General features: G+C 37.8%; 1 protein-coding gene across 2 annotated transcripts in view; it reads right to left on the bottom strand.

Moving 5' to 3' along the window:
• The window catches only part of EML4 (EMAP like 4), a 146,933-nt gene that overhangs the window by 42,027 nt on the left and 86,447 nt on the right, over positions 1 to 18,459 (bottom strand). For both annotated transcript variants that reach the window (XM_041413571.1, XM_041413570.1), the window contains exons 3-7: positions 15,882 to 16,011; positions 10,700 to 10,873; positions 8,449 to 8,577; positions 5,353 to 5,378; positions 4,871 to 4,903 (exon numbers count right to left, since the gene is read on the bottom strand). In XM_041413571.1, coding sequence (XP_041269505.1) covers positions 4,871 to 4,903; positions 5,353 to 5,378; positions 8,449 to 8,577; positions 10,700 to 10,873; positions 15,882 to 16,011 — 492 coding nt within the window. The remainder of the gene's footprint in view (positions 1 to 4,870; positions 4,904 to 5,352; positions 5,379 to 8,448; positions 8,578 to 10,699; positions 10,874 to 15,881; positions 16,012 to 18,459) is intronic.

Genomic DNA, 18,459 nt, shown 5'->3' with positions numbered 1-18,459 from the left:
ATACAGTAGATTATATACATACACACACTAGTTTAGTTCTAAAGGAATTATTACAGTAATTCTGCAAATTATTACTGACTATTTTTCAGTAGGTCCCACCCCAACTAGTTTGAAAGTTCAACATGGGCCAGTGCATTAAAACCCCAGCTCAGTTCTATTTCTGTGTAGCAGCACCCTAAAGTGATTTACAAGCAAATGAAAAACCCCAAAAGACTCCAGCTATCTTGGCCATGCAGAACACTCCAATAATATACAATAAACTACCACATCCAGGGTCCATTTATTAATCTGTCTTCACCTTCTAGTTGCTTGACCAGTGAAGCTATGCTTTTTAAAACTACAAATAGCTTCTTTCCCACAAGCCTTCTGCTTTCAGGCCTGTGTCCAAGAACTCTGCAGGACCACTAACCTGAGAGACAAGAGCTTAGAAGCCTGTTTCTAATTTAAACCAGTGCTAACAGCACAGAGACAAATAACCAAATTCAGCCACCAAGCCCAGACCGTTACATTCAACCTTACAGTGGAATTACCATGCGCCTGCAGGTCTGCCATCTCTCACCCCAAGCTATTATGTGCCAATGCCTGCTGAACCGGACAGACAGACATGCACTGTTGTTACAGAGCCCTGCTGCAATGCCAGCCAAACAGTCAAATACAATAGATGAGACAAGAGACTTGCCCTGATTTGGAATGATTTTACAGCTTTGCCTTGAAATTTCTTAACAGATCTTTGGTTACTAATTTTACATAACCTGATAAGTGAATTTTGCTTTTTCATTTATTGGGTGACATGAATCTAGATATTAACAACAGTTACCATTAGCACTGAAACAACTGAAGTTTAATATTAAACTATAGCTTTTTATAAAAAAAAAAAAAAAAAGAAAAACAAAGACTGAACAAGGAATACTGGACCCAAATATGCTCAGTAAGACTCGATATAAATGCTTCCTGCTTAAATTATAGAATGCTGACTTCACCAAGTATCGGTGATAAAAACTCCCAAGTACACTATTTGGTTTTGTGACAGTATTGATGGATTTCAATAATATGCACTGTGCCTGAACAAAAGCAAGAAGCTCAGTAATGATAGATGGGGGTGTCTATTTGCTCTCAGGTATAGGAGCACCTTCAACAACCACCTGACACAAAATCACTGTCTGATGAGAAAGCAGTCTGAGGTAGCCTTTGCACTCTCCACAGACAGCACACATTGTCAGCAGGGCACATTTTTTCCATTGTGTGCTCCACAACTGCTCTGTCCATGAAGCTAAAACTATAACACAGTTAAACTAACAGAATAAAAAGTACTGGAAACTAAAAAAGCACAATTAAAAAAAAAAAGAAAATAAAAACCAAAACCAAAAACCTTAGGAATGCAGTGCATGGTTTTCATTAATTCTTTCACATATGGTTTTTATTGCCATCCAAAAAGTTTAAGTGCCTCTTATTACTTTATAATAAGTGAACAAGTGATTCATATATGGAGCTGCTATCACTGAAAACCAAACTCAAACATACAATCTCAGGGAAATAAATTACCTTTTATCTCAAAATAAGCCAGGTCTTTAACTTCTTGGTATAAAAATATGAATGCCTTATGATTGATACTTAAAAAAATGTTTCTGCTGAAGTGAGAAGCAAGATGACTTTAATAGGGAATTATAAACACCTGCTGGTAAAGAATTTAAAAGAGTAACTTTAGTTAGGGTCTTTTTAAGGCTGTAGTGAGCACCTGTTCATTTCACCCATAGCTTTATTGGATTTTCACAGAATTTTAGTACTGGATTTTACTCTAAAAAGGTTGGTGGTTTACAAGGACAAACAAACAAACTGACCCTATGACTTCTGCTGCAACACATAACCAGAAGCATAAAGCTCAGGACTAACCTTACTTGAAGTACATACAATTCAACCCAAGTGGGAGAGAGAAAGGCACCGAGGGAACAAAACTGGGTACTGAGAAGGTACGAGATGACACTGAAACACTTGTGGCTTTGGCAAGCAGATAAACCAAAAAAAACCAAGTGGCTGCCCACAAGACAGCTGCAGGCTGTGGCTGCCCATGCTGCCGCTGCTCCTGGCAGGAGAGAATTGCCTAGGTCCTGCTGACATTTACATGCAACACTCTCTGGGGGACTCCACACCAAACCAAAGCCAATTCCGACACCACAGCTAATGCCTTTCACTGCTGAAGCTCAGCTATGACTCTCACTTGCTCCCCAAGTCTTTCACTTTAATAGCTAATACCAACACCAACAGAAACCACAATGAATCTACAGAGTATCAGAAGACAGATATAATTGCAGTATCTTCTGCTGCTAGAAAAATTACATTCTGAGAGCTAAGCATGCAAAAATGTGTTCAGCTGTATTTTGTGGTACTATACCATACCAACATTTTTAAAGCTATTTTTTTATTAGCTGAATCAAAAAAAGGAAACAAAGTGATGCCAGGATGTTTAAAGCAACACAAAATTGATGTCTTCCATCCCATTATCCTATGCAAACACCTTCTGCTATGAAAATTTGCAATTTCACAGTGATTCCAAACTTATTTTATGTGTGTATAAAGACACTGATGTATTTTTACTGTAGATTTGCTTTGAAGCTTTATAATTTGCACACCAGCAGTCTTCCCAAGAGCCTCCTTCACAGAATTTCTAGGTCTAGGAAGCACACGGATGCAATCCTTACGGGAGATGAGTGCTGGGAGCATACACAGTGTTTTACACACAGCTCAGTGAAATGAGCAGCTCAGGGGAGCTGCTGTAACTTAATTAACAATGTGCTAGAGAGTGCTCACCCCTAGAGGCAAAGGCTGGCATGCCACAAAGGAGCATTAAAGCAGCTGTAACTTTTTGTGCTCTTGCCTTCCAGAACAGGAAGTTTCTGTACAAACACCACGAGCAAGGGCAACTTTTCATCCCACCCTACCCAAGACAACACTGTCCAAGTCCACAGGATTTACCTCAGAAACATGATTCTAACTGTCTGTACAACTCTTCAGCTTCCTGACCACTTTGGTCATGGTGCCAATGTGGCAACTGTCAAGTACAAAATAGGCTAAAGTCATCTGTCCTCGTGTAAAAGTGACCAAGTATTGCTAAGCTTATACTGGGAAGGATGGGTAAACTGCTGCAACAACAGCAACCTACACAGGCTTTTTTCTGTGGCAGCAAACGCAACATAAAAGCTAACAGTCTCACACACACAGACACACTCTAAAACCTGTCAAAAATACATTCAATTGTCCATATTAAAAAAAAAAAAAAAAAAAAAAAAAAACCCCAAAAAAACCCAAAACCAAACAAACAAAAAAACCCAAAACAACTTTGACTCCTCTAATTGTACCCACATCCACGTTAGAGACAGAACTATGTTTTGCCACTCCATGTATTTAAAATGGAAGCAAATGCATTTTCTATTACAAGACTTTCCCTCCACCTCCCACATGTGTGGAACCCTGTTATCTGCATCATGTTTCTCTTTGATTCTAGTTAGGCTCAGGACAGACTATGGCATGACACACTTGGAAGGGGCCCATGCATCACATCCTCTGCACAGTAACACAGAAGATAAGGAACACATTGAGGTCACTGAAGTTACAGCTACTAGAATGAGAGAATTTCAGGATGGTCCATTTTGGGCAGAACAAGCAGACTTGTAGAAGCACGTTGTAAGAAAGTAATTAGTACTGAAGGTATTTTAGCTATACATAACTTGGTTTTGTAAAAAGCTGTTTTTACCGGGAAAGGTATTTTTAATATAATAGTTTTATTCAAAATCTTGCAAAGGTAAATTGCAGCTGGTCTGGCCACTACTGATTAGCTTTCCTTTTACTGCACATATGTACTCTTCCACAGCTGGTTTGTTAAGCACCATGGCGTAATGTAACATTTCTTCTTTGTTCCTGGTACTTATTCATTCCCTTTCACACATCCTGTCTCTGAAGGTGCTTTTGGTAAGCATTAATTCAGAATATTTTTATACCTGTAATTTCTCTGTGAACTAGAAAAAGATAAAGCAATTGGATCCAAGTTGATTTTTGCTTTCATTCCAGCAATTCATATATTAACTTTCAAAAAATCAGAGGGCTTTTTTTTCTTTTTTGAAGGAGACCAAAAGCAATCAAAGTGTGAATAATGCAAACTTGCTGGCAGCACAGAATCTGAAGACTACAGATTTTTTAATTAGCAGCAAAAAAGCACAAGACAAAACCCCTGTACATAGATCTGTTGTGTACAGCATGCACTTGGTTACATGCTTTAGTTTTGAAACTGCATGCTTCAGTACAGTTTGCAGGACATTCAAAGCAGAGTAGTTTTGCAACACCAGAAGTGGACTCTTGTCACATCCCAAATGTTCAGACAGATGGCTCCTTTTCCTGACTGAACAAGCCAGCAGCAGCAGGTAGCCACAGAATGCACGATTCATTGGGGCAAAGACATACACTTCAGAATAGACTCATTTTTCATTTCAGGAGACTATTAAAACCTTCAGTCTCTGTTCTTGTCTAATCAGCATTTATATGTTGTAATATTGGCAAGACAGAAAGCTGAGATAAAACAAATCTTTTAGTTGGCAGTTCTTAACACTCTGATATCTTAGGCAACAATGCAAGACTTCTATTTGAACACATATTCCTCTCTGATGAAATTATGTGTGCCATAATTTATTTGAACTATTCCCAAATAGCCCCCATACAGACTGCAATGTGCATATGCGTATAAATTTCCAAGAGAACAGAGCTGAAATATTAAGACAATGATTAAGAGACTGATGCTCTTTGATGGTAAAAAGCCAAATAAAAGATTTGTGAGAGTGCTGAATTAGAAGAAAGCGACCAAAGGGCATAGCTTAATTCTTACCTTGGCTGTTTTTTTCACGAGTTGACATTTTTGCTAGTTATGGGACAGAAATAAAATATCTTAAAACTATTTCTGAAGTCTCACTCACACTTGCTTGGATGAAGACTGGTACATAGGTCAAAATTTTAGGTTATTTTTATAACCTCTCTCTATGCACATATACATAGAGAAAATAATTTTTAGAAAATGGTTTGTTTGACAAAAATAAATCAAATCCTCCCACCACCCACCTACCGAAAACTTCTGTACTTACTAAAGATCCAATCTGATGAGATATTTCTCCATAATTTTAAAGGTTCATATATGTGTCTGGAGTAACCTTTTGCCAAATGAATTCTTGGAGTTGATAAATGCCATTTTATCTCTAAACCCCTGTTTCGTAAGCATATGTCCCAATGTATTCATTTACAGGAAATACGATTCAGTCAAAAGCAAATATTTTCAACTTCATCCAGTATTTAAAAAGAAATCTTTTTATTTACCTTGGCTGACAATGACATCTTTGTGCCTGTGGAAAAATTCAAAATATTATCATTAATAATATGCAAAATGCTTATCAAGGCAATACCATCAATTTTTACCCATTACTGCACTTGGCAATCTCATCAGATTCTGTGTACAGTGTAACTGTAGTGTACCATGCTCAACAGCTTATCTTGATCATTGCAGTGCATTTTTATTCATACATTATTCTATGCAGCTCACTGTACCTTTTAAGTAACTTAGTCTTTGGCCCTATGGGAAGGGCTTCTAGGAATTACTCTGAAAATTCCAAATAAAAAAAGCTTTTAAAAATAAATTATAGAGGGCATGTTCCTTGTGCACAGAAAATTCCATTTTGAGAGTGAGAACTTGTAATAACCAAATATTTTAAGCTGCCAAACATCCTCAGGCCTGCATGCAAAGCATTTAACACCTGTCAAAATAAGCTGTCAGCACACAACAGCACAATTTTTTCTAGGAATTAACTCTATTGGACAAATGGATTAAATGTAAGCAAGTTGCAGTTTCACTTAAACCAGATCCCTGCAGCATTGCTGGATGTGCAACGCAGTCTTCAGTAGAGCGTAGTTGAGACATCTCTCCTTACCAGAGCCAGAAATGAGTTACTCATAAAAAACTCAGTATTTTTTTTATTTTGTGAAGAGGGAAGAAATACTAATTTCCAGCATCAGACCTACTTCTTAATAGAATAACACTCCTGGATAGGAGAAGGCATTGCATAAAACACCCTCTTGAATTCATTTGAAATTCAGCAGAAAGGTATGAGCGGCATCCAGTATTTTTAGCTGGATGGAGGTCAAATTTTTGTAACAGTGACAAAGGGTCAAGCATATGCATGAGGAAAGTAATCTCCGGCTGCTGGTGGAATCACCCTTTGCCACACTATCAAATGAAAAATTTAAAGTGGATTCCCAGTCTTGCCTGAAAACCACTGAATGATGGGCTGCCGTGGGAACCCTCTTGCTTCTTATGGCTTTACCAGACTGATTTACAGCCCTGTGCTGACTTACAGGCTGAGCTGCGTAAACAAAGTTCATATCCTGGGCTGATAGTGCAAAGCATATGCAAAACATTTCTGTCCTGGGGCCCACATTAGGGGCTGAGTTCTGCTCCCTTGCACAAGACCTCCGTAGCATCAAGCAGATGAGGCCAACGTTTCTAATTGGGAACAATAAATTAAATACAACAATATGTCTTTGCACAATACCAACCAGTTCTTATGGAAATGTGGCACACAAAGTGAGTAAGAAATGATTATGAATGTATGTCCTTGTGTGCAAACGGCGCCCCTCTTACAAATCTCAGCTTAAGAAGAAAGGACACAACAATAAAACACCCACACTTCAAGCAGGTGGTGGTCTACAATTCACGTTTGAGGCTTTGTTTTTGCCAAATATAGCTAAGATACAACAGCTTCAAGTTACAGACAGCTTTCTCTAACAATAATTGAAACTAATTTTTCTTTTCCATGCTTTTGTTAGATACCTGACTTTTATTCTACATTAGAGACTGTAGAAGGGCAACATTAGAGATCTCTCAGAAATAAGTAGAATAACAGAAAAATGAAATAAAATACCTCTATTTTGACCATGTCTGAACCAATATATAAAGTATCCATAAAAGTAAAATTTATTTTTTACTTTTAGCAAATTTGAAATATGTATTACACTGTAAAAGGTATTTTAGCAGCATAGTAAAAACCCCAGCAAAAAAATCAAGGCAGAGGGTTTTGTCATTCCAAAATATTATCCAGCAGTGCCATGCTATAATCTAAATTGCCAGAGGGCTTTTAAATTCCAGCAGTGAAAACCAATTATAAAAGGAAAGGAAATGCTTGCAAAATATGTAACACATAATCCCCTCACACATAGCACTCCACTGCTCTGCAGAACTCTTCAGGCTAAGCATAAAGCTTTTAGTAAATGTGCCGCTATCCACACCCAAGATTAGTTTGTTTTGTTCTTCCCATTCCCAACGAAGAAGGAATGCACTTGCACCACTCTTGACTAGGTATTTGACAGTCTTAGATGCAAGCTAAGGAGAGCACTACAGACATAATCATAAAAAAACTGGCAATTAATCTGAAAGGTCTGAGGTGCTTTATTTCAGAATGGTTTTCAGGTATTTCTGCCTTGGACCAATTAAGGGCTATTAGCATGAAGATTAATGAGCAGATCTAGGAATCTGCAGACAACACCTAGACGGAAGAATATGCCAGCACACTTGGGGGATAGTGGCAAATAGGAGAAGGACCAGTCAAAAAATCAACACAACAATTACAGAAAAATTTCAACAAAGTCAAAAAGAGAAATTAAGTGTGTGAATACAAAGTGGGAAACCCAAATGGCAGAGAGTACTGAGGACAAGAGTGGGTCACAATAAAGGCCAACAGTGTGGGGTCACAGCAAAAAGCAAACTGCTGCCCCTGTGCTGACAGGAGCAGGAGTAACTACTCTGTGCTATTCACCCCCAGGGGCACTAACTGGAGACCACAAACCAAGAAAACCTGCTGCTGAGGAAGGGTGTGAGAGGAATGGTTGGCTACAGCACATCACCTGCTGAAGGTGACACTGAAAAGAAGATCCCTGCCTATCATCTAGAATGTGCAACCAGGAACCCGATAAACAGTTAAATTGAGGGACTTATCTGAAATCATAAAAGTATATTCCTACTATTACAGTCTACTTTGGAAACATATCCTGTGTGAAATCCAGAAACTGACTCCAAGGAAATACACTTGCATTTTCAAATCAGCTTTAATTAGGAAAAAAAACCAAACAAAAACAACCAGGGGGAAGTTTCACATCACTGGCATTAAGCCATAAAATGTCATAATTCTGCTAATCCAAACAGGCAATACTAAAACATATTTACACAAGAATTACTTTATTATAATCTTACAATTCCATGGGCACCTGGAGCACCAAACTGCCAGGATATGTAAGTACTCATGGTAAAAAACAAAGATGCAAAAGGTCCTAGCATACACACCAGTAAGTTCACTAGAATCGCGTGATTTCATAATATTTTGACTCTCAGGTTCTCTTGTTTTTATGTACCAAACCAATACATACTTGTCTGCATTCTTTGCCACTTTTGATATTAACTTAGATGTTGATGCTACTCTCATCAGCTTGTTGCGACTGTCATCTGAACTCTCCCAAGCACTGTGAGCTTTTTCAACAGTCAATGATTTCTTTATGCTAGAAGAAACAAAAAAAGTTTTACAATTACAAGACAATAATGTAACAATAGCTGGAACTCGTATGCAAACGGACAGATCAAGCAGCAGGAGACAAAAGCAGAGCTAGATCTTCCTTCAAGCTGCAGCACGAAACAGGGAAAAAAGATTAGTCAAAAAGTTCTAACTGGATGAATGAAAACAATTGAGCAAGACAATTGCCACATGTTTTATCTATTCTTTTCCATTTCCAAATGCTCTTACATAAAGACTTGAACAAAATAATTCTATACTTCATTACTACATCACTAACAAATTACAGCAGTGGAAAAAATGAGGCTAAGTATATAAGCCTTAAAGAATAAACTATATTTAAAAAATCAATTAAGTAGATAACAATGTAATTTTTTCCCTGATTAACTGTTCATCAGCTTTAGCACATTGATTTTTGAGGCAGAACAGTTCTATCAGATTAAAGTTTCATATAGAAGCTTTGCAGTTAGCACATACTAAATCACATTAATGGCTTTAATCTTTTTGAAACAAATGTCTGCAAACCTCTTGCATGAGTAAGACAAGCTAGGTTTGGCCTGATACTACAGACAATTAAACCCATGAATTCTGACGTTATTTTTCAGCAATCTTACTGCAGCCAATTTACACTAATGGGAACTTGCAAATTTCGCAGTCACTAGTTCAACAATCTCACATGTGCCTTAATCACAGAATACATGTTCAAAAAATTACCTAGCCCAAATTAACCTTCACCCAGCTGATTTAGAGTTTGCACATGTCCTGCTAATAGTATCACACTTCATCCTGTCAGAAATGCTTTTTGCAGGAGTTAAGTCCTGAAATGCAACCTTAGAAATGGCAAGCTCCTTCTACAGCACCTCAAGAGGCTCAAAGGTCCTGTGACAAACAAGTTAATTAAATCAAGTTAAACCCTTAGGAGACTGAAAAAGACATTTATTTTTCCCCACACTGCAAAAGATTAGTAAGCAAGACTTCAGACATCTTTACAGGGAGATACCAGGCAAGAGAACAACAGGCCGCAAGTTCAGCTTCAGACAACTCACAGGTTTGTGCAAGACATGGAGACAGAGCCTTTATGGAGTGTTATAACATGCACCAGTCAAGTGGAAGTTTAAATATTTATAAGTGCTGTGAATTCAAGCGATGCAAGACAACAATCTTGTGAACCAAATGGGTCAATTTCAAAGTAATAAATTGAATTTTCATTTTGTTTCAGTATCTAAGTGCCAGAGAGTAAAAGAAAAAAATCACACCTTCCAAAACGGTAAGGTAACAATGAATAAAAAAAACTAAAACAAAACGAAAAGAAACCATGCCAAGTGATCTGCATAGTTTTGAAACTCAGAAGCTATCATCCAAATCTTAAAAGCCATTTTCTTGACTTCAAAATGCAATCTAGTATCTCTAAAATGTACCTTTTTTTTCCCCCTGTGCCTAATTCCCACACAAATTAGTGGGAACTTCAGAGGCAATCCTCAAAAATTTCTGCATTTACTCAAGTCAAGTAGTCCTATGATCTGGGTATAAAACCAGAACTTCACTCATGTAAAGAATGAAAGTAAGCCATCCTGCAACCTAGCAGGAATTTAAAAGGGAAAGGCCATGAAATAAAAAAAAAACACCAACAAAAACACAACTGCAGTCACTTCACAGAATAATTTGAGAGTAAAAAATTCTGAACCAAGAGTTGCAATCATATTAGTATTTAAAAAATACTGTTATGAGACATAATAATGGCCATGTGGAAAATACACTCCATAAATTCAGCTATGTCAGACATAATCTATGAAGTGTATTTGAGAAGAATCAAGTCAGAGTGATCATTAAATATTTTATAATCATGGCTGATTAGAGGTAATCTACTGTATTAGGATTTTAATCTGAGAACAAAAAAACCTCTGTAATCTTGAAAATGTATTAAAAAAACCCCATGCATTTTTATGCATTTGTTCTGCTAGAATGCATATGGAATGCATCTTCTCTAGCAGAAAAAGTATCCAACCTTAGTTTGATCATGAGGTTAGAACTATTTCACATGACTTGTTGTCAAATATGAACCCAGTATCATTACAGTCATTTCTAGTTCTGTACTGTGGTACTGTGAAAACCTTTTAGCTGGAGCAGAACTCTTGCTTTCTGGAGTTTGCCTGTGTGTTTGGAGAGTCTGTGAGGAGGGCTGGGGAGAAGGTGATGCTTGAGTTTGTGCACTTTGATCATTAGAATGAGAGTCCTCTTTTTTTTCTTTTTGTCCTGGAGCTTTGTCCTTCTTTTTTTCTGTACCGCTGTAAAATAAAGTGTAACATAGGGAGGGAAAAAAAGAGAACAAGCAAATAAATTAGCAAGGTGGGAGAAAATGTCCTCTGTGAAAAGATGGGAGAGACATTTAAAAACTTACTATATACAACCACCAAAAGAACACCTTGATTATTTATTCAATCTCTCCATGTTAGTATTTTGCTGAACTAAGGTTTATCCACTCTTTCCAACAATAAAAAACAGTCAGGGAGACATGGAAGATTATTTATATATTTCAGCTGTACTATGTTAACTATGATTTTAAAATTAATACAACTTTAATTTGAGTGTGTCCTTCATTCATGGGTTCTCCTACAGCATTCAAAGCTGACACAAATTGATGCTCCACAAATCTGCTGTGCCTAAGGAAGAAACCATCCCCTGCTTCAGAGCTCACTGACCACCATGTTGTGCTGCCAGCCAAGGTTCAGTGCAAGCCAAGGCAGACTTGTGCTGTCTCTCATTAGTGTAAGCCCACCATGAAACTATTTGTGGACATACATGCCACTAGCTTTGAGATGCCACCAAAGCCCTGGAATGCTGGTGCTGGTCCCTGGGCTCTCCTTGGCTGCACCAGAGTTCAAAGGAAATTATCCCTGAAAACTCATGGCTGTTTTGATCTCTACTTGACTAATATCAGATTGTCTCACCACTTCTTTAATGCCTTCAGCCATGACAGCTAAGAACACATCTTTATTTTCATAGTGCTGTATGCATTAGTTTAATATTTGAAACTGATTTAAATACATATCATTACCAACCTTAAATCTACTAAAAACCAAACCAAAGGTTTGCTGGGTAAACAGAAATATTAACTAAAAGGTTCTTCTATGAAGTTGCATACTTTGTAATATACTGAATCACACAAACAATAGGACCTGGAAGAGAAAAGTACTCTCAAGTGCATGGCCTATTTCTTTTCCAAGGTAAAAAAATTAAATATTTCAAGACAGATTTCTCAGTGAATAAATAAAGCAAGATACAAACAACAGCTAAAAATGTAATAGAAAGATTTTTGTCTTAGGGTCAAAGTAACCTGCAAAGTAAAAAAAGAAAGAGTATCTTTCTGAACATGAGAATCCAATATTTTTTCCCTCATAACAATTTCCCCTCCCCACCTTGAATTCTCACATTACCATAGTTATTTGTATTTCCATTTACCTTTTCCCAAAACACAAAGAAAACAATACAGCAACATTCAAAATAAATTAATAAAAAATGGGCACCCAATTTTAACATATCATTCTTAAGAAGATTTTTTTTTTTGCTTCTTTTGTTATTTCAGTTAAATTGTATCATCTACCACTGAGACAAAGCCCCCAAGGCTTACAGGAGTTCAACTTTTCCAACTGCTTTTGGAGAAGAGACGCATTGAAAAACAGGTCAAAACAGGAACATGAAACCCAGACAAATCTGTAAGGATCACTCAGGATTTCTACTGTAAAACATACTATCCAGTTTAAAATGTCAATATAATCAATCAGAGTGACATTTTCTTTTCAAAAAAAACCAGATGAAAGCAAAACAAAGAGCTTTCACATTCCTTGAGGGCATATATGTGATCACAGAGAACAAAGCTTGGAGAACTGTGAGGTTTTGATTAATAATTTATAACCAAAAATCCTTAATTAACTGGTAGCATAGAAATTTTTTTTTTTTTAATCAGAATACTTATCTTGTACTGCTGGGTGCAAAGCACACTACACTTAATCTTTGTGCATTCTGTTGGAAGAAATGCAGTATAGTGAAATAAATTCTCAGAATCTCTTTTCACTGAAGAAAACAGAAGTCCTCTCTACTCCTACTGTGACACCACTTTTTGTAATGTCCTACTGAACAGTGACACATCAGCAATTCACCTCTGCACTCTCCCAGCAGGCTCAGGTGAATGCCACCTGCTGAGAGCAGCATATCATCTAATTTATCAGTTCAGTCTCATATTTTCTGTGTTCCCACCCAAACTCATCTGATCTGTCTCCTAGAAACCGCAGGTTCGGCGTGGGAATATCTTCACTGAGCTTGTCACTGTGCATTATCCATTTCACTTCTCTGCCATGAGATTCACTCCTTAATTTTTTTGTTGGGCCATGAGAATCACTGGACCACTCTGGTTTCACTCTGGATTGTAGCACAAGGTATGCTTGGATTCCAACAAAGTGCTTTTATCTACCACCAGGTTGCAAGAAGGCTTCTTTTTTGACTGGCATTTTAATTTGGAAGGAAATAATGTAGAAATGTGGCAGTCTGAGTACTGCTACATATATCTTTGCTCTGAATTTATTTGGTTTGCTCACTTCTGCTAAAATCTTCAGCTTAATTGTATTATGACTGGCTAGTACAGAGTGGCTCTCCCACTAATACCTCTTCTAGCAGGTCTTGTGTAACTGCTGAAATCAAATCAAAACCAGCATCTTTTCCTGTGGGTTTCATAAGACTAGTTGTTCTGGGAAGCAGTCATTTAATGCATCCAAAAATTCTTTCCAAAACCCAATTTGATGAGGCATTTCTTCAGTCTACAAGTGAGTAGTTGAGAGGTATTACTATCTGTCCTGACTTTTCAGCTTCTCTAATTTCACTTAGTACAGTGTAGTCCATTTCCTTTGGACCACAACACATTGGCATCTGCCATGGATGGTGCTCACTCTGAAACATCACGACTACTGTTATCAGATGCTATTTCCAGAAGAATGTTTAGTCTTAAGGAAAATGATCAAACAGGTCTCTGACAGTCATTGTTTGGTTGGTTTTTGTTTGTATAAAGTATAAACCTATTTCCAGTCCAAACTACAGGGTTGAAATTTTCTCAACATATCCATGACTTCCTCTCTGTTAATGGGACATCATCTACCTGCTGTTCACGGAACATTCCTGGGCTCTGATTTTAGTGATTGCTGGTATTTTAGCATGCCTTTGCTGAAATGAGACACCCTGCTGCTGTGGAGCTACTGAGGCAGGTGATTATATCCATGGTCTCAATATTCAGTTTCACAGGACAAGATTAAACAGTCCAGGAAATGAAACTGCTCATTCATAGAAGAAATGCACACACTAAACTTCAACACCAGTTACAGTTCAGACACAAGTAGGCCTTATGATATTTTGGCTAGAAGTATGGCTGTATACCCTTAGAACATGAAAAGCCCTAGGTAGGCTATAGGGTTTGGTTAGAACCTAAAGGTTAATTCTCTATCAGCTGATGACCTTGTCCACCTGCTGCACTAGTTCAAGCTTCAGCCTGAAGAAAGGCCTGGATAAGGTGGGGTGAAACATTCCATTTTCCTTTGGCCTCTCTCCTTTTCAACACAACAAGTGTTAGAAATAAACATGGTTACTCTGCCTTTGTGAGCAGATGGGACTACTATTGGCATTTACTTGCCTTTCCTCTCCCCTTTCTTGAGCTGGTAATTTTACAAGAGGGCAAATTTGTTTCTTCCAAGTACCAAACAAATTTAAGTAATAAAGACATGACAGTAAAAGGAACTCCTGGAAACAGAACCTTCCAAAGCCTTTCTAAAACAAGTCTTGACAAAGGGAGTCGTGTCTTCAGCTGCACTGGAACCACCAACACCTCCCCTAGATAGCTACCCAGGGGGCCAGGGAGAGCTGCCCTCTGCAAATGAAGATTTTCTCATTTGGCCTATCCAGGCCTCCTTTTAAAGACCTTAACTCAGATGAAAGGGATGCCAGCCACTCCACTCTGCTCTTCTTATGTAGTCAAGTGTTGAGCAGCCAATGAATCAAGCAGGTGATTCAGCACAAACGCAAGCTGAACACCACAGGAACCAGACTGGCTCTCATCAAAGTGCCAAGAGCCACAGGGCTAAGATTAATGGAAAAGTGCTAACTAAGAAATACCTTCCTGCAGGAATGTCTTTTGTCCCTGAGCCTGTCGCACTAGCAGATAGAGACATACACTGATCCCTGTATGATTTATTGTTTTAAAGTAAATGTAAGAATTCGATAAAAATAAAGTTATGCAATGCTACAAAGTGGAGAAGAGCACCAATTCGCTTTCCAAATTCCAAAGGGCACTAAAGCTTCTTCTGGTTTATTCTCATACAGTTTATATTTGCTTGCAGCATTTTTATTCCCTGAAGTATATAATTTCCCTGTCTTGCTGTACAGCACAATATTTAGATCCACACTAGAAGATAAACCAGCTACTGAAGCTACCAGAGTACTCTACAGAGGCCAAGAATTTGTTCACATAACTTACCACAGTTACACATTAGAGTATTCTCTGCCTCTGGCTATATCTGGCAGCTTGTTCTTCACAACAAACAAGAATAGGTACAAAACCTACTGCTGAAGAAGCCATGCAATCACTGTCTAACAGACCCACAGAAAAAAGCAATTAAGCAAACACTTCATTTACTGTATGAAGCTGAAAGTATTACATGGAGTAAAATCACCACTGTTTAGTTCATAGCTCATTTAACTTCCAAATTACTCAAGTAATATTATTTCTTCACATTTGAGATCTGATAGAGACTAAGTAGCCATATTTTGGGTTAGATTTTCTACCCAAAAATGTAAACCTTTATCTTACACTATTTACTATTGTCTCATAGTTATTTTGCTATTGCCTACTATTTACCCTCCAGACAATGAAGTCAGTTTTGCCCTTTAATCTCCTTGAGGGAAGGAAGTAGGGGGGACAAAAAAAAGCAACAACAACAACAAAAAAAAAAAAGCATATGAATACCAGAAGGAAAAAATTTCCAGTTATACTGGAAATACATTTTCGTATTCCCTTAGTGAGAATTCATTTTGGACATTACACACCACAGAAATACTCCAAATTTTTAAATTGTTTTTAGAACTCTTCTGTACACAGCCCAACAACATGGTGAATCTCCAAAGTTTATTTGTGCCTTACTGGACTTCAGGCAGCTCTGCTGAATGCTGTGCAAAGACAAAAATCAAACTCTTGCTCTGTTTGGTTTTGGGGTTTTTTAATATATAAAAATTTTATTTTAATAACCATTTGGATACCTTTTTGCAGCAGATGAAAGTGTTTCTTTTCTGGCAACAGAAACAGATGAGCTGTGGCTTGTTTTCCTGCTTCCTGTACTTCCATTAGTTATACATGACATCGAGATAGCTTCTCGGAGGCTTGACTGACCTACAAAAAAGCAATATTAAAGAATGTAAGGTTTTATAGCTATATCCAGAGGTCCACATGAACAACAAAAAGCTCTCAGTTGTGGACCTGGTATAACACAGCAGCAGCCTGAGCACTCAGGACAAACATCCAGTGACATATAGTCATGAAACCTTAACGTAAGCAGCTGGAACCAGGAAACCTGGGACACTAAGGCAGGCAAGAATATGATGTGATAGAGGTCAGTTTCTCTACTGCTATGATGTCACGAAAGAATTATTAAGTTATTTAAGGGTTGTGATTCTAAAGATTCAAAAAAACAAAAAATCAAGACTTTTGAGTTTCATTTCAGCTGCCCCTTCCATCTTAAAATACCTTTTAGTATATGCCCATGGTATAGCTATTAAGTTTCTGATACTGCTCTCACTCTGTAGAACATGTGCCCCATCCAGTGAATATTACAGACTCTCTCCAGGGACAAATCAAGAGCGCATATGTGAAGAAGGCTGTTGTCCGTCACATGCCCACTTCACTCATTGCAGAAGTTTAAAACTATGCAGTGAATGTGGGAGGGGATTGCAAGGAAGACAAGGGGGATCAAAGGCTCTTCTATTTTCAGAGCTGAACACTAGCCTGGCAATTAGCTCCCAGACCTGACTCTCCAAAAAAATGCCAGTGAAATACAAGGCATTTTACTCAAACCTGATGTTTCATCCTTTCCCACTAACTGTGTCTCTCTTTTTGTGCGCCAGTTTTATTTCCAAGCTATTACCTGGAGGAGAATTTTGCTCTTCCTCCTTTAAAGTGCTAGACTTGTACTTTTCCCTTTCGAAGCGAGAAAGATTCCTAGGGTAATGTCACATTAAGCATCCAAAAATCAGTGGTCACTTTTGAGCCCCTTTGTGTCACATGCCCATTTCACAGACAGCAAATTTCTATTGCATCTCATAGGGTTGTCACTCTGACTTCAGAAACAAACACAGAGGACATGACTGACAGAAAAATAACAGGTTTGTGTTCATGGCAGGCTTTGAATAGTGTGAGACAGATGTGGCATGAACCCACACATTGAAGATAAAAGTGAGGAGTAAAAAAGCAGTTGGGGAAAATTGACAGTTCTGTGCACAGACGACAAATACACACAGATGCCTCATTTGAACACTACTAGCCATGTGTCATAGCACAGCTCTTTCAAGCAGGTTTAAAGGCAAATTGATTCTTATTTTAAACTACCACATTATATACAAGAGATACCCACCACGGGAATATTAGATGTCAGAACTATTTGGATGAATGAAATGGGCTGGCCTACACAAACCAAACAGTGCTTCAAATGCACCAAGCAGCATGTGATCACATCTGAAATTCAAATCAGGAAAGACAAAAGGAGCATGTGGAATATTCCAGGCAGAAATAAGAATAACGGAAGTCTGAAGACAGTAAAGATGCACTTAAAATCCAAAACCACTTTGAAGATCATTGTTCTTCCTAAATTCTGTATAAACCAATTTGGTATGATCCCTTCCAAGCGGTACTTTTCAGAGACTGTTTTATTTGCAACATAAACATTTGTAATACAAATTTTATTTGCAACATAAACATTTTGGAATAAAAATTTGTTTTAGAATTTGTTTTAATATACTGCACAAAACCTCTAAAGCTCAAGAGATTTTTTTACTTCATATAATTCAGATGCAAGAACAAAAGCACATGAGCTTAGAAAGCACATTTACTATAGAAGCCTCTAAATTAGCTGCTTTTATTTTCAGTGACAAAGTAAGTCATCTTCTCTGTGGAGATGCATAAAATCAAGGCCTATGATTCACTCTTGAACTGTATATGACCCTAAGATCTCTGTCTGCTCATTGTAATAGATTAATGTCTCTCCAACCAGCTCTAGCATAGCTTTCCAGAAACGTGAATCAGGAGACGTAACAGCAGTAATTCCCAGCATGGTGGGTAGGGCACTCAGTGGGATGTCTAAAGGACAACAGTGCTACAGACAGGGCACAGGACCTTGTTAAGATGGGGAACACACTGTCAGTATGCAAGAAGCACGCTGCTATTTCTTTTACTGGCTACATCTAGAATAATTCCCCCTACTAGGTATGGAAAGCGTTAGTTCCTGCTTATGTCCAGGGACAAAACTGATTACAAAAAAACCTCTACATCAGCATATACTCATGACAGGAATATGCACTGCTCCATGCATTGATGAACACAATAACAATAAAAAAGGAATCCAGACAGCAGCTTTGAGACAGTTTTCCAGTAATGTGGGTATTGATGGTAGATTGGCAAAGTACCTCGAAATGTCCACAAGTGACATGCAAAATTACATTTGAGATTAAGATTTCTGAATTGAAGTAAAAACTATTTTTGTGAAATGACTAACAATTAAACATAACCCAGATTAGAAACTGCAGTGACTTTTTTTTTTTTCAAGTGTCATAAATATATCAGGCTTTC

The sequence above is a fragment of the Onychostruthus taczanowskii genome, unplaced genomic scaffold, assembly GCF_017590055.1.
Source record: "Onychostruthus taczanowskii isolate IOZ18803 unplaced genomic scaffold, ASM1759005v1 scaffold42, whole genome shotgun sequence".
Classification (NCBI taxonomy): Eukaryota; Metazoa; Chordata; class Aves; order Passeriformes; family Passeridae; genus Onychostruthus; species Onychostruthus taczanowskii.
This window is presented reverse-complemented; position numbering and strand designations above follow the sequence as displayed.